At 56.3% G+C, this 14,908-nt stretch overlaps 4 protein-coding genes across 6 annotated transcripts; 2 read left to right on the forward strand and 2 right to left on the reverse strand.

The window, feature by feature from the left end:
* Nucleotides 1–1,388: 1,388 nt before the first annotated feature.
* FAM110D (family with sequence similarity 110 member D) lies at nucleotides 1,389–4,521 on the forward strand. Of its 3 annotated transcripts, none has more exons than XM_020909317.2 (2): nucleotides 1,389–1,511; nucleotides 3,290–4,521. In XM_020909317.2, the coding sequence occupies exons 1-2, from the start codon at nucleotides 1,504–1,506 to the stop codon at nucleotides 4,197–4,199; spliced, it is 918 nt and encodes a 305-aa protein (XP_020764976.2). In that variant the 5' UTR covers nucleotides 1,389–1,503; the 3' UTR covers nucleotides 4,200–4,521. The 3 variants fall into 3 exon arrangements, with proteins under 3 accessions (XP_020764976.2, XP_020764977.2, XP_020764975.2); XM_020909318.2 differs by having other exon boundaries at nucleotides 1,390–1,511; nucleotides 3,293–4,521; XM_020909316.2 differs by lacking the exon at nucleotides 1,389–1,511 and adding an exon at nucleotides 3,005–3,101 and having other exon boundaries at nucleotides 3,293–4,521.
* A 1,094-nt stretch (nucleotides 4,522–5,615) lies between these two features.
* On the reverse strand, nucleotides 5,616–9,390 carry C30H1orf232 (chromosome 30 C1orf232 homolog). Its single transcript, XM_070458964.1, has 4 exons — nucleotides 9,307–9,390; nucleotides 7,730–7,813; nucleotides 7,523–7,620; nucleotides 5,616–5,892 (listed from the first exon to the last, which is right to left on the reverse strand). Exons 1-4 carry the CDS (start codon nucleotides 9,388–9,390, stop codon nucleotides 5,616–5,618), a joined length of 543 nt encoding a protein of 180 aa, XP_070315065.1.
* Nucleotides 9,391–10,714: 1,324 nt separating this feature from the next.
* Nucleotides 10,715–11,708, forward strand: ZNF593 (zinc finger protein 593). The gene is made up of 3 exons (XM_020909315.2): nucleotides 10,715–11,024; nucleotides 11,264–11,326; nucleotides 11,421–11,708. The coding sequence occupies exons 1-3, from the start codon at nucleotides 10,825–10,827 to the stop codon at nucleotides 11,560–11,562; spliced, it is 405 nt and encodes a 134-aa protein (XP_020764974.2). The 5' UTR covers nucleotides 10,715–10,824; the 3' UTR covers nucleotides 11,563–11,708.
* A 290-nt stretch (nucleotides 11,709–11,998) lies between these two features.
* On the reverse strand, nucleotides 11,999–12,515 carry ZNF593OS (ZNF593 opposite strand). Its single transcript, XM_070458441.1, has 2 exons — nucleotides 12,471–12,515; nucleotides 11,999–12,191 (listed from the first exon to the last, which is right to left on the reverse strand). Exons 1-2 carry the CDS (start codon nucleotides 12,513–12,515, stop codon nucleotides 12,045–12,047), a joined length of 192 nt encoding a protein of 63 aa, XP_070314542.1. The 3' UTR covers nucleotides 11,999–12,044.
* Between the last annotated feature and the right edge of the window lie 2,393 nt (nucleotides 12,516–14,908).

Genomic DNA, 14,908 nt, shown 5'->3' on the forward strand with positions numbered 1-14,908 from the left:
TCCCTATTTCATTGGGTGGTTTTGAGGATTAAATGTGTTAATCATTCTGTGAAGTACTTAGAACAGTGCCTAGCATCTATCAGTTTCAATACTTGTTAACAAGTATTCCACTTGATAAGTCATTTCACCTATCTGAGCCTCATTCTCTTTAGCAATCCAATGGAGAAAATAATAAACCTACTTCTGAAACGTAGTCCTGGGGATGAATTCTGATCATGTACATGAGAGCATTTTGTAGAGCACTGTAACAACACAATATGGATGGACCAAAAAAAAAAAAAAAACTCCCTTTAACTAGGTAATAAAATCCGTTACCAGGAGATGGGCCGTGTAATTTTCAGACTTACTACCTTACTTGCCAGGCTGAGGGTGCAGTAGAAACAGTGGATTTGGGGTTGGAATTAGGTACCCCCAATCTTGTTTCCTTGCCTATCAAGTGGGGTGGTCACCCCTGCTGGGTCTGCTGTTTAGGGTCTTTGTGGGGGACAAAGGAAATCAGAGAGCAAAGGCATGAATGTGCTTTGCAAACATTAAAAAGTGCTAGAAGGGAGGGAAAGAGATTTGTGAAAAGTGGGGAGTGGTGCAGGGACCCCTTGGCAGGGGCATTAGTCTTGGGGCTCTGGGTGCTGCAGAGTTTGCCCCGTGGGGAGAGAGGACGAGGTGCGGTCCTGGAACCAGCATTGTGGGGACAGGACTCCCCCTTGAGAAGTGAGGTGTCAATTAAGAAACTGCCAGCTCTAGAAGTCCCCGATGGGGGCAAAGAAGGAAGGAGGTCCTTTCCCCAGGCTTGGACCCATCCCTTCATTACCCTCTTCCCAGCTAATTACATTTGCCATCAGAGGACCTTGGGCAGAGGCCCCTCCAGTGGGGTCCCTTGTGACCCTCCTGCCAAGACCTGTTGGGAAGGGCTCACCCTGTGTATCTGCAGCACCTCTGTCCCCACATTTAGGTTGCAGATTCCTGGCCTCACCCCTAGGGAGAGCAAGCTTGACGCCTTCCACACATGCAGGCCAGGGCAGGTCTAAACCTGCTCCAGAGGGAAAAAGCATGGCATACTAGAACCCTGCCCTGCCTTCTGAATGAAGAGGATCCGCCAAGGTCCAGCAGAGCGGGCTGACCCCACGTGAATAGCTTGTCCCCACCCCAGGCCTCTGGAGGAAGCTTGGGAACCAGAGACCTTGTTTGGGGTGCTGGCTGTGCCCCAAGCTCACTGTGCCTCTATGCAAACCACTTAAGCTGCCAGGGCCTGTGTGACCACTGGCTAAATAAAGGAGCTGGACATGGTCCAAGGGTCCTCTCCTGCTCTGAGACTGTGACCAGGAAGGAGTTAACAGAGGCCAGACTCCAGGTCAGGAAGGCAAGGGTTAATCTGGGGGGTGGAGGCTCTCTTGGCTTTTCCTGTGGAGAGTGAGGTTTGGCTGCCACCGAAGTTACTTCCAGTCCCTGCTGTCCCTCCTGCCTTCAGTCTGGACCTGCCCGGGGACCCTGGCATTCAGCCTCCCCATGCAGAGGTGAGTGCATCCTGAGCCCGGGGCTGGGGTGGGAGGGCACCAAGGTGCCCAAGGGCATGGAGGCTGGCACCAAGCCAGGCAGCACTGTCCCCCAGCCCACATCTGTGTCCAGAGCTGAAAGCTGGGCAAAGTTCATCGGCCCACCAACCCCAGTGCTGGGAGAAGGTGGGTAGAGGGACAGAGGGTACAAGGATGTCTGCCAGGCTTCTAGGGAGGGAACGTCTGCGGTCGGGCACCAAGGAGCCCAGAAAGCCAGGAAGAGGCAGTGGACAGCAAACTATTTTGGTCCCTGTGTTTAGGAACTTTTTATAGCCTCCTGCTCAGGGCTGGGAAGAGGAGGGGACAGGAGGATCCCCATGAGGTCAGACAAGCACAGAGCCCTCCTGGGACCTTGGAATCAGACCTGCTGCCAAGTTGAGTCTTTGGGAGGCAGGAAGGAGGGCACTGCCAGGCTCTCCTTGCTGCCTGGGTTCCCAGTCACCAGATACCTATGGGCTGGCTTACTGGACACTAAGTGGGTGTATGTAAGTGTGTGTGTGTTTATACTCATGCAGGCTGCCCTGGGGTGAATGGGATTGGTAGAGTTTCTACTCCAATACCCCTCACCAGGGGTCCCCTCCCCCTATCCCTGGCAAGTTGTGTTCCTTAGTTGCCTCCAGCCCAGGTCTCCTAAGCCCCTAGAACTTCTGTGTCCCTCTCAGCTGAATGGAGGATGGGAGGAGTAGGGAAACAGAAGTGGGGTGGAGTGTGCTGGGCTGTGTGGGTGGCCCATTCTATTACTGCCAAGGGAACTGTCAGCTCTTGATTTACAATCCCTCCGGGCCCCCTTCCCCAGCAGAAAAGGGAGGTGGAGGAGAGGGGTCATGGGGGTCTCAGGGTGAGGGACCCAGAGGGCAGGTTTCTGGGAGTACAAGTTCCTGGGAAGAATCAGTGGAAGGAACTGTTTAGTGAGGTAAGGGGCCCATCTCTTGCAGAAATCGTTTGGTGTTAAAGCAGCAAGAATAAAAGCAAAAGATAGGGGAAAGTTCTGATAGACAAGTGAGATTCAAACTACATAGTAAGAAACCTGTGTTCCAGTCCTGGGCCCAAACTCTCAGTAAGACCCCCTCCTCTTGGCGCCAGTTTTCTCTTCTATGAAATGGAAGTGCAAGGGGCAAACAAGGTGATGTTTACAAGTTGGGCATTTTGGAATTCCCTTCGAAGGGGCACAGACTGAGTGGCAGATAGCTGGTGGAAGTGATGCGGTTGACCATCTCCCTCTCTTTCCATGATGGCTCTGGCGGGCCTGGGCAGGGCAGTTGGCTGCAATTACCGGAGGCTCCTACCCTGTGGTTATGTCCCTGACCTCTCTGCTTGGGGGCGGGATGGGTGGGTCCTGCTGGAACCAGCGGGTGGCTGGGAAGCCTCCTTGTCTTGGACTCAAAGTTGCTAGGTTGGGAAGAGGTATTTTTTCCGGTTGAGGCTACTTTCGGGAACCAGGCCGGGGAACAGCCCCATTTCCTTTTCCAAGGGTCTGGCTTGCTGATGCCTGCTTGGCATGGCCCTGTGGCCATAATGGGGCATGCTCAAAAGGGCCTACGTCTCTGGATGGTCAGAAAGCCCCTGCCCATTGTCTTTGAGGGATGGGGAAGGGATACCTGAGCCTTTGCCCCCTGGGCATGGCACCTGGATGACTTGCATGGGGGAGGGGTGGCTGGCTGACCTTATTCTCAGGAATGCCTTCAGGAGAGGGGCAGGGTCATCTCTTACTCTCCCCCTGACCATTCCTCTTTCCCCAGCAGGTCCCAGGGAGCCCCAGCCAATTGCTCTCAGCTCCTTCACTACCTGCCTGCCTCCAGTGGCTTATGGAGCACTGTCCTGCCCAGTTCTGCTAAAATGCTCCTGGCGTCTCCCTCCACCCCGTCCCGGGGACGGACGCCCAGCGCCGTTGAGAGGCTGGAGGCCGACAAAGCCAAGTATGTCAAGACGCACCAGGTGATCGCGCGACGCCAGGAGCCGGCTCTGCGTGGGGGTCCCGGGCCGCTCACCCCGCACCCTTGCAACGAGCTGGGGCCCCCTCCATCGCCCAGGACGCCCAGGCCCGCCCGCCGGGGCAGTGGCAGGCGACTGCCAAGGCCTGATTCCCTCATCTTCTACCGCCAGAAGCGGGACTGCAAGGCTTCGGTGAACAAAGAGAACGCCAAGGGCCAGGGGCTGGTGCGGCGCCTCTTCCTGGGCAGCCCCCGAGACGTCGCCTCTAGCAGCTCAGGCTCATCGGAGCGACCCGCGGCTCCCGGGGGTTGGGCCGCGCCCCAAGATGCCCCGGAAGCGGCGGGAAAGCGGGCATTGTGCCCCACGTGCTCGCTGCCCCTGTCGGAGAAGGAGCGCTTCTTCAACTACTGCGGCCTGGAGCGCGCGCTCGTGGAGGTGCTGGGGGCCGAGCGCTTCTCTCCGCAGAGCTGGGGCGCAGACGCCAGCCCCCAGCCCGGAAAGTCGCCGCCGCCGGGCTCCGGGGACGCCAGCGACTGGACGTCCAGCGAGGGCGGCGCAGATCGCCGGGACGGTGCTGAGGGCGGCGGCTCGGAGGCGGCGGGCTCGGAGCGGGACGGGCGCCCCCAGGTGTCGGTGGTGGAGCGCAACGCGCGCGTCATCCAGTGGCTGTACGGCTGCCAGCGCGCCCGCGGGCCACCGCGCGAGTCCGAGGTGTGACCGCCGCCGTTCGGGGGCCGGCTCTTCTGGAGTTGGGGGTCCGGGGAAGGGCAAGGAGCGGGCGCGGGGCTGGACCCAGGCAAGGGCAGGGACTCCCTGCCTCACGCGTCGAGTGCTTTGGGGCAAGCCCTTCCCTCTGGATCGCGGCGTCCACTCGTGAACCTTCGGAGCTTGTGACCAAACGGTCCCGAAGGCCCTTCCCAGCGCGCACTGAGGACGGGAGGGAGCCGGTCTCGCGGCCCCTGTGGAGGCCGGGAGGCGAGTGAAGACTGGGGTGGGAGATCAGAGAACCTGCTGAATAAAGTCAAAACGTTCTTTAACAGACTCGGAAAGTTGGATTACAGGGCAGATGCGCAAGGGTTTTGGAGTGTGGCTTCCAGACTGACTGTGTGACCCTGGGCCGGCACTCCGCCTCTGGGAACCGCAGCGACACCCCCTCGGTTGATCAGAGTATTTTTGAAATGGTCACAAAGCGCTTGGCAAAGTTGAGGAAGTGCTCAATAAACGAAGCCACTAGGGCCACTACTCAATTAGTATAATACTAACACTAGCACTAGTATGATCATCTCTGCCACTGACCGCCCCCCCAACAGGTGTGGGGTCCAAACTATTTCGGGGAATAGCGCCCTTGGGGAGTCTGGGGGAGGGGTCTGCTCCCAGAAATCTGGGGTTCACTAGTCCCTGAAGCCATTCCTGGAGCTTTGCTGCCCATTTTGGTTACTAGGTATTTGAAGGGCTGAAATGGGGTGGATCCAGAATCAGGATAATAAAGGACTTTTCAAACCAGGATTTTGCCAGCCCGTAGCCTCACCTGTCACTGCCTTTTTCCCCCTTAAAACAAGGTCACCTGTTTTCCTCACACGTTCACACTTCCAAGTCTTTATTCATTTCTCTTACTTTTAGCTGGGTTACCTTCCCCCTTTCTTTCCACTCATCTAAAATTCCATATATGCCTTCTCTCGCTCGCTCGCAGGAACTCCTGAATTTCCCAGCCGGCCTCATCTCCTCTGAGCTCCCAAGTACAGCCTTATTTTTGGGCCTCAACTTATCAACTTGTGTGGGACCCGCTGGTAGTCTGGGCTCTCTTGTTAGTCCCTGACCTTCCCCTAGTACAGGGACAAGGCCACAAGGAAAGTTTGTCGATTTAAAAGCGGCTGGAGAGGGCGGCAGGACTGGTGCATACTGGTAAGATGCAATCTGTCCTGATACCAGGGATGTTTCTGGTCATTTTTCTCCCTGTAGGTTTGGGGGGCAGAAGGCGAGGACCACTCCAGCTGGACCCGAGCCTGAGGTTGCCCACCCCAAAGCAGCCTCCGTACGGACATAAAAGCACGCGGTCACCGGAGGTGTCAGGCCAGGTTTTTATCGCGGAAGCGGGGAGGAGCGGGCGCCCAGTACGGCCTGTCGGCCGGCCTGCTAGTCGCCCTTGGGCGCCGCTTTCACCCTCATCTCGGCCAGTTTGTGGGTGAGGAAGCCCCACTTAAAACCGGCCACGGGATCGGCTTCGCGCGGCTCGGGGCGCTCGGGGGCCTCGTCCCCGGCTTCGGGGTCCGGCTCCGGGGTGGGCTCCGCTCCGCGCAGCATGGATGCGGCGGCCGCCTGCTGCTGCTGCCACCTGCTGGCTAACGCGTCCCAGAAGCCGGGCCCGCGCGCCTCGGCCGCCGCCTGCGGGGCGGGCTGCGCCGCCAGCGGGCTGCGGAAGAGAGGCGGGGTCAGGGGCTGGCCGGGAGACCCCGGAAAGGACAAAGGACAGGAGGCGGGATCAGGGGACCTGTCGTGGGGTCAGTGGGGCCCGGGCGAGGTCGACGGCTGGGGGGGATGAGTGGGGGGGGGGGGGGGGCGGGGACCCGGGAGACTGGGAGGAGGTCTGGGCTTGGAGGCGGGAGGAGTACTCAGAGGCACTGGGATAGGGGTCAGGGCATTAGGTGAGCGGGTCAGGGCTTCCCTGGCGGCTCAGCTGGTAAAGAATCCGCCCGCAATGCGGGAGACCTGGGTTCGATCCCTGGGTTGGGAAGATTCCCCTGGAGAAGGGAAAGGCTACCCACTCCAGTATTCTGGCCTGGAGAATTCCATGGACTGTATAGTCCATGGGGTCGCAAAGAGTCGGACACGACTGAGCGACTTTCACTTTCACTGGGAAAAAGGGGCCGGGATCAAGATCGGGGAGAGAGCAGGGCTCAGGGGCTCAGGGGCTCAGGGTAGGTACTCGGGGAGAGGGAGGAGGCCAGAGGAGGGGAGATGGAGGCTGCGGGAAGGTGGGGAGAGGAGCCCTGAGAGAGGAGCGGGCGGAAGGATGGGAGGTGGTGGTGGGACCCAAAGGGAAAGGTTAGATCTGGGGGGCGGGGAGGGGGAGGGGCGCGGTCAGATTCTGGAGGCGGTGCTCCGGGAAAACCCGCAGAGCCCGGGGGAAAGAGGCGAGGCGGGAACAGGGGTCTGGTTTACCAGATAGAGGGAAAGAGGGCCCAGAAAAATGGGGGACGCTGGGGAGAGAACGGGTGCAGGGACCCCGAGGAAGGAGAAAGGCCTAGATCAAAGACTAAGGCCAAAGAGATGTCGGGAAGGTAAATCAAGGAGCGGTGATGAAGCTTGAGGTAGGGAGAGTCAAAGGGCAGGAGAGAGAAAAGGAACCCGGGGGCAAGAGAGATGGGCGGGTCGGGGGGGAATCCAAAGGAAGAAAAGAATGGGGGGTGGGGGCTGTCAAAAGGGAAGTGTGACTGGGCTGGAGGAAAGGGCAGAAATGGAGTGTGTCCCAGAACAGAGCTAGGGGGAAGACCAGACCCTGGATCTGACCCTGTGGCCCCCAGCATCAAGGACCTGCTAAGACAGTGGTTCCTAAACTATTACCCTCAAGTCCTCAGGGAGCTCGCTGAAAGTATAGATCCCGAGCCTCAGCCGACACCCGCTGAATCAGAATTCTTTGAAGGAAGGTCTGGGAATCTGTGTCTGTCTCAAGTTCCCTGGGAGGATGAGGGTTTAGACCAATACTCAAGAACCACTGATTTGAACCACTCTCTGTTCCAAACACCCAAAACTTCTCTCCTGGATTCCCTTATCCTAGGGAGGTGATCCCTCCCACATGGATGGGGAGAGAAACGGTAATACCTTGTAGCATCTCAATCCCAACAGCTGGTAAATTCCTCTCGAGATCTAATCTAATCTCCCAGATTGGCCTCTTTCCTGCTGAGAGAGAGAGAAACGGGAACAGCCCGGGGCTGACCCTCCCGAGTCCTCCATGGTCAGAAAGACGAAGCAGAAAGAAAGGACACGGGAGAAGAGGGTGCCCAGGTCTGTTTCAGATGGCCTCCCCTGAAACACACACGTACTGCTCAGCACAGGGCTCCGGTGGCAGCAGCTTGTCCTCATCTTCTTTGTTAAACAGAGACGACATCGTCAGCCAACCTTTCACCCCAACCCCTTGAACCTGGGAGAGAGGGGCTGAGAGTCAAGGAGGGCCCCAGCACACCTCCCAGGACTCCACAGAGGCATCTGCCCAGCTCCCCAGGGTTGGGGCAGAGAAAAGGAGAACTCACCCGGCGGGCCAGCTGTGACATGGGGTTGAAGGCCTCTTGAGTGGGTTCTGCCATCTCAGACTCCACTAACACTGGGTTCTCCTTCTGGGACACAAGACCCCACCCAGTATGAGAGAGGCCCCAGAGGAATACGACCTCCCTTCCCTCCTGCCAGCCTGACGCACACAGAGCAGGTACTCCAAACCCCATGGACCAAGACACACCTAGCCCCCTGACACCCTCCCAGACTGCACACAGGTATTTGTACCTCTGTGCAAAGCTACCTGTCATACACATTACCTGCAGAGTAGACCTGTGAGCTCACACACCTGCCCACCCACACACATTCATACACACTGCAAAACATATGGACAAAGGCTTGCACGCCAATGCAGACACACACCTGTACCTGAGTGTGACTCCATATGGCTACATAGATACATGTGCTGTGAGGCACTTACCCAAGGATGCTCATTCAGTTCACACCTGTGCTCTTCCACGACTGCAGACAGGTCCATGGAGGCCCACTCAGCACACAAAACTTCTCCACCATCCACAGACTAGTGTGGAGGTACACAGATGTACACACACACCCAAACACGCATACCATACAAAAACAATACCTGTGAATGCTTCCATAGTCTTCTGCCCCAAATGTATACACCTGAAAATACCTATAACCTGTTCACACCTGCACACACACACACCCCTTAACTGGGGATTCCACACAGACACCAACCCCTATACTGACCCACAGACGCTTCTACAGGGTCAGCCCTGGACACCAACCTGTGTAGACATACATTTATTCACACTGACATACACACCTTAGAACTAGTTCCTGCCTCTGCCATGTCTGTGTAATCGCCATGCCTGTTGGCTCAGACGGTAAAGAATCCACCTGCGTTGCAGGAGAGACCTGGGTTGGGAAGATCCCCTGGAGAAGGGAACAGCTACCCACTCCAGTATTCTGGCCTGGAGAATTCCATGGACAGAGGAGCCTGGCAGGCTACAGTTCATAGGGTCACAAAGAGTCGGACACAACTGAGCAACTTTCACTTTTACTTTCCAGAGGTAAGACCCTTTTCAAAAACCTTTTCTTTAATGTCAGAACAAACATGGTCCAAGTAATGGCTCTGATCTGATGCTGCTACAGTGACCCTCAGTGTAACAAATGCTGCTTCCCCTACCACCAGTCCCAGGGGCTTCCTTCCTCTCGAAGCAAATCATCCCACTTCTGCTCAGCTCTGCCTGTTAGAAACGTGTGTCAAACTGAGTGTATCTGCATGGGTGCTGCCCATGGGTCTAAAAGGATCCCTTCCATGTGACAGCCCTTGAGATCTTTGGAGACATTGACCACACCTCAGGTGCCCCCCCCCCCCCAAGTCTTCCCTTCTTCTTTGGTTTTCTGGAATGTCCTGACTTTCTGACACTTCACCATGCCATTGGTCATCCCTGAATTGCCAGTTGCTTCCACACAAGTCCATGTCTCTCTCTCTCCCCTCCCCTCCTCAGAACCAGTCCCCTCTCCTTCTTCGTACCTTTCACTCCTGCTGCCCCCTACGCATGCCCCATCCAGCAAGCAGGATGGCACCCACCTCCTCTGCCAGGTCATCCTCAGAATCCCCACTCAGGGTCTGTAGCACTTTGGACTTGTAGGTTTTCCAGAAGGCCTGGCTCATGGCTGCATGGGAAACAGGGCTGGCACCCAGGCACGGGAAGCTGGTGGTTCAGGGGGCACCCAGTGGGTCTGGCTCCAGGAAGCTGGTGAGTCTGAGAGCCTGTCCCAAGCATCAGGTGACCTCATTAAAGATGCACCAGGCTCCCCAGATGGCACAGTGCCCAGCAGGTGAACCCAATCCAAAAGAGTCTGTGGTGAGACCCACCTTCTGCCACTTCAGCCCCTATCTTGACCCATATTTGCAAGAATAATGAAAACATAATGAAGACATCTTTCTTCACAGAAGCCTCCTTCCTGGGCCTAGGAGTTCTTGAATTTGATTATTTGCAAAGGCTCCAGAAAAATTCTTTTCCATTCACAAATTCTATTCACAAAGTCTTTGGGCTCAGGACCCACAGTGGTGCCTCTGCGGCTGCAGCCATACCAGTTGTGCCGCCAGCAGGGCTCTGCCCTAAATCTGCACTCAGCCTCTATGAGCTGGAGCGGGAAGGCCCCAAGGCTCCCCTGGGTGACCTGGGCTTACATTTCACCGCTTTGGGCTGGAAACCGATTCCTCTCCCCAGGGATGCACGTGCTGGTCTCCCTGTTTCCTGGCAACAGGTTCCAAAGAACTGGAGCCCCTGAATTATTGCTGAGTTCCTGTGGTCAACCTGGAAGGAAAAACACACCTGGCTCTGATGCATGGGGAAAGGCTCTCTGGCCCTCTCCCCAGCCTGAGCACACACCATCTAGGCTGCTCTCTCCCTTTGATGCCAACCGATGCCTGAGAGTCCAGGGCTCAGAACAAGGGGTCAAAGATGGGAGGTCCTTCTGTGAGACTCTCCGCTTCTCGTGAGAGGAGCTGACCCCCTTGAGTCTCTGACAGGATGCCTGAGCACTGTGATCTCTGGGAGGAATAACTGGGGAGGGGTTTCCAATGGCGAGGGCTTTCCCAAGGACCAGAAGTATCCCTGTGGGAGCCGGGATCCCAAATGTCTTCACTCTTATTCACTTATTCATTTATTAACATCACAGACATTTTTCAGTGCCTCCCAGAGATGCAACACTATTTCCCCCCTCCCCTCAACCGCGGAATCTAAGATGGGGGAACCAGGAAGGTGTGACAAGGCCAGAGGACGGCGCTGAAATCGGTTGGACCAGGCTGGATGGGCTTGGCCAGCGGACCGGCCGAAATGCCCGCAGGGCTCACATCACCGAGCCCCCTCCAGTGACGGAAGGGGACGCTTGGTGAGGCCGGATCCCGAGCTCAGTCAGTGACGTCGACGACCGCCTGGGGGCGCTCGAAGCACGGCTCGCGCGAGTGACGTCATCATAGGCGGTCCGGTGGAGCCCGACCCATCCGAGAGCGTCATATGACGTCATCTAGCCGTCCGGAAGCGCCCCCACGTGTCCTCCCAGCTCGGTTCTGGGACCTCTGATCCCGGTGTCACCCACCATGGGTCGCTCCCGCCGTACGGGTGCGCACCGAGCGCACTCCTTGGCCCGTCAGATGAAGGCGAAGCGGCGGCGGCCGGACCTGGATGAGATTCACCGCGAGTTGCGGCCCCAGGTCGCCGCACGGCCCCGGCCAGACCTAGGCGTTGAACCGGATCCCGATCTGCCAGGGGGCGGCCTGCATCGCTGTCTGGCCTGCGCGTGAGTTCCCGCCAGGCCCAGGCCTGAGGAGGAGAAGGGTCCGCGGTACGGGCCGGGGGTGTGAGGTCCGGGCACGGGGTGTGCAGGGTTTCCTCTCTTGGGACCTGGGTGGGTCTGCCGGCCTCCCATGCCTTCAAGCCCGGAGCCTAGCGTCAGCAATGAGCTAGGGTCAGGGAAATAGGTGTACCCTGAGAGGCATCACCTTCTAACTCTCCTCCCTACCCACCTCATCCCTACAGGAGGTACTTCATCGATTCTGCCAACCTGAAGACCCACTTCCGATCCAAAGATCACAAGAAGAGGTATGAAGGAGCAAGGGGAGGATTGATGGGTGGGCTGCCGCGCAGACAGAGCTTGCCGTCCGGTCAGCTTTCAATTCCTATTCTTTTTTCTCAGGCTGAAGCAGCTGAGTGTGGAGCCCTACAGTCAGGAAGAAGCGGAGAGGGCAGCGGGCATGGGTTCCTATATTCCTCCCCAGCGGCTGGCAGTGCCCACAGAAGTATCCACTGAGGTCCCTGAGATGGACACGTCTACATGACTTGGCCTGAGGATGCGAGGCAGAGGAGCTGCCCATGGACGGTGGTACAGCGGCCAGGCTGGGAGAGACTGTGCCAATCTCCTTTGGTTTGGGGAGTGGATGGCCGCTTCCAGATACCCTCCCTTCCAATAAAGGAAATGTATAAATAGGGCTTGCCTCTGACTCATTAACCTCTGGGCCACTCCTCCAAATTCAAGCCCTGTAAAGATTTCTCTACTACTCCTGTGTACAGGACCGAGTGTTTACTCCCTGCTTGATTGAGCCTTAGAGCCTGCATCCTTGCCATCCGTCAGGGATCCTGGCATCTGTGCTGAAGACCCCCCCATTGGAGCCCAGGTGTGTGTGGGGTGATGGGTAGGATCAGGTTTATACTCTTGCTTACAATGAGGGCAGGGAGTGACCCCCAGGAAAAGAAAGAAGGAGGCTCCTGAGATTGTAGCCCCTGTGAATCCAGGGGCCGAGGTGAGAGGCTGTCTGCTTCGTCATGGAGCCTGTGGCGGCCGCCGCTGCCCCACCATCTTCCAGACAGCATAGCAGGAGCCGCCCAGCCCGAGGATAGCCAGCACTGCAGCCACAATCCCCGCCAGCGGACTCCGGGGCTCTGCCTTCAGCTCCCCGGCTATCTGCATCTGGAGATGCACAGAGCGTCTGCCTGAGGGGTCAGTCGAGACTACTGGGAAGGCAGGTGGGGTGGGAAGGGGCTCAGAAGCTACAGCTGGGGAGAAGGAGATATGGATGCCATCGCTGCCCCAGGGAGATTCCACCCCAATCCCTCTCGCTTCACTGCCCATCTGGGCCCTGGTTGCTCAGGCGGCCGGGAACGTGACAGCCTGGTGACTGGGTATCATCCCGGCCATGGTAAGGGGCGGACGGGGTCGGTGCTGGAAGCCATCAGTTGGGGTGCTTACCTGTAGCACTCGGAAGTAGCCAGGGGTCAGGCGTCGAAATCGCATGGTGGGTGCCGCTCGTCTCCTAGATGTCCTGTGGGGTGAAAGCCGGAATGAGGACCAGTGGCATTCATCCATGATACCAAGAGGTGGAAATCAGGGCATAGAGGTTCCTGACTCTCATATGTGAGAGAGCCTTGCCCTCAGAGGATGCTCACCAGCGTCTGCCTTCCCAGGTCTGGCGGGGGGCGGGGCAGCTAGACCTTTAAATCTGTCCCTTCCCCCGCCGGCCCGCCCTGCCAGCCTTAGGAGCAGCTGTCAGGAGAGATCAGCATCAGGCCTGAGCAGCTCCTCCCCCTCCCACCGGGAAGTGCAAGCCAGGGCGGCAGGAGAGGCCTTGCCTGACTGTGGACAAGTCTCAGGCCTGGACCAGGTGTGGGAGGGCCTCCCCAGCCCTGGTCTTGGCCCTGTCCCTGCCTCAGGTAATTGGATGTCACCCGTCAGCTCTCAGCAGAGGAGGGGTTGGGTAACTTTAGCACCCCTTCCAAATAGGGGCAGGCCTTTTTTACTTGATTTCTCTTAGATCAACCACACCTACCTTGGGGGAAGGCATATTTCATCCCTTTCCTCAAGATGGAGTTCCTATAGGAACTTCCCTCCTTTCAATAAAAGATCTGCATCTACTGATTGAAAAAGCTGTTTGAGGTGTACTAACAAAAATTTCCTGGAATTGCCTGGTGGCCTAGTGGTTAGGATTCTAGGCTTTCACTGTCATGTCTCGGGTTCAATACCTGGTCTAAGAACTGAGATCCTGCAAGACCTAAAAGCGTGGCCAAAAAAAATAACTTGTGCTGGGCATTATTCTCAGCACTTTATGTGTATGACTTCATTTGGTATTGACCATCTCATAAAAATGCAGAAAAGTGCATTTGCAGAATAGCATGTAGAGTGTCTGCATATACTATAGAGAGAAGGGAAGAACACCCAGAAAACTTAACAGTGGCCCATTCTGGGCAATGGGATGGGAACTTGCTGGGGAAAGGACACAACCTCCTTCCATTTGGGCTTCTCTCGTGGCTCAGCCAGTAAAGAATCTGCCTACAATGCAGGAGACCCATGTTCGATTCCTGGCTTGGGAAGATCCCCTGGAGAAAGACATGGCAACCCACTTCATTATTCTTGCCTGGAGACTTGCCAGTATTCTTTCCACGGACAGAGGAGCCTGGTGGACTATAGTCCATGGCATCGCAGAATCGGGCAGGACTGAGCGTCTAACACTTTCACTTTCCTTCCACTTAATGAGCTACTATTACCTTTGACATTTTTGCCGCAAATAAGTTCAAAGACCTTTTATAAACTCATAAAACTACCTTAAAAATAGAAGCTGCAGGGACTTCCCTGTTGGCCCAGTGGTTAAGACTGAGCTCCCAATGCAGGGGGCCCAGGTTCGATCCCTAGTCAGGGAACTAGATCCCACATGCTGCAACTAAGACCTGGTGCAGCCAAATAAATGAATAAATATTTTAAAAAAAATAGAAGCTGCAGGACTTTCCTGGTGATACCATGGATAGGAATCCTGACAATGCAGGAGATACACATTCGATCCCTGGTCCAGGAAGTTCCCACCTGCCGTGGAGCCACTAAGCCATTGTGCCAAACTACTGAGCCCACGTCTAGAACCTGTGCTCCACAAGAGAAGCCACTGCCGTAAGAAGCCCACGCACCGCAACTCTGTATTAGACCCCACTCTCAGCAACTAGCGAAAGTGCAGTGAACATCCAGTGCAACCAATAAATAAATCTATTTTAAAAATCCATATTAAAAATTGAAAAAAAAGCAGAAGCTTCCATTTACAACGCCTCTAACTTCTCAGCCCTGCCAGGTGCTCCAGGGCGGACAGTGGGTGCGGGGGGCAGTAAAAGCACCAATATGCCTGTTAGGCGCCCAGGCCTTTTCAGGGAGGATCTGAGTACAAGTGGTGAGTTCTTGTTGGATTCTCCCCTACAGGATTGTGAGTTCAGGGAGGTCAGGCTGGCTGGCATCTCACCTCTAGATCTTGTGCCCGCTCAGGGTAGGTGTTCGATGAAATCAGGATGATGGGGATACGTCTGTGTTTATTGGAGCACCACAGGGAGGCTCGTGTGGGGAGAGGCAAAAACATTAAAGGAGGAAACAACACAGAAGATGTTAGAGGGATACACGGAGAGCAGGGTAGGAGGACATGAGACCAAGGACAAAGCCAGAAACGTGAGGGCCAAGTTGTAAATTTGAGCCTGCTGGTTCACAAATGAGGGAGCAAGGCCTCTGGGGACCTGGCGAGCTGGCATCCCCTTGAAGGAAGCAGCTGACAATCTGCATTCATGCTTGATGCCACGTGCGAAGGTAGAATGGGGTCAACAGAGCTGGCCAAGTTCCAGAGGACTCAGTTTGTATGTGACATTCTTGAATGATATTTAACA

This window comes from Odocoileus virginianus, chromosome 30, assembly GCF_023699985.2.
Source record: "Odocoileus virginianus isolate 20LAN1187 ecotype Illinois chromosome 30, Ovbor_1.2, whole genome shotgun sequence".
In the NCBI taxonomy this organism is placed as follows: domain Eukaryota; kingdom Metazoa; phylum Chordata; class Mammalia; order Artiodactyla; family Cervidae; genus Odocoileus; species Odocoileus virginianus.

Excerpts from the sequence above, each read along its gene's own strand:
- FAM110D (XM_020909316.2), top strand. The coding sequence starts at position 3,073 with ATGCTCAAAAGGGCCTACGTCTCTGGATG. Across the intron at positions 3,102-3,292 it reads AGGGCCTACGTCTCTGGATG|GTCCCAGGGAGCCCCAGCCA; the intron begins GTCAGAAAGCCC and ends TTTCCCCAGCAG.
- C30H1orf232 (XM_070458964.1), bottom strand. The coding sequence starts at position 9,390 with ATGAGCCAGGCCTTCTGGAAAACCTACAAGTCCAAAGTGCTACAGACC. Across the intron at positions 7,621-7,729 it reads TGTCACAGCTGGCCCGCCGG|GTTCAAGGGGTTGGGGTGAA; the intron begins GTGAGTTCTCCT and ends CCTCTCTCCCAG. Across the intron at positions 5,893-7,522 it reads CCGGAGCCCTGTGCTGAGCA|CCCGCTGGCGGCGCAGCCCG; the intron begins GTACGTGTGTGT and ends TCTCTTCCGCAG.
- ZNF593 (XM_020909315.2), top strand. The coding sequence starts at position 10,825 with ATGGGTCGCTCCCGCCGTACGGGTGCGCACCGAGCGCACTCCTTGGCC. Across the intron at positions 11,025-11,263 it reads CATCGCTGTCTGGCCTGCGC|GAGGTACTTCATCGATTCTG; the intron begins GTGAGTTCCCGC and ends TCATCCCTACAG. Across the intron at positions 11,327-11,420 it reads TCCAAAGATCACAAGAAGAG|GCTGAAGCAGCTGAGTGTGG; the intron begins GTATGAAGGAGC and ends CTTTTTTCTCAG.
- ZNF593OS (XM_070458441.1), bottom strand. The coding sequence starts at position 12,515 with ATGCGATTTCGACGCCTGACCCCTGGCTACTTCCGAGTGCTACAG. Across the intron at positions 12,192-12,470 it reads GCTACTTCCGAGTGCTACAG|ATGCAGATAGCCGGGGAGCT; the intron begins GTAAGCACCCCA and ends GTGCATCTCCAG.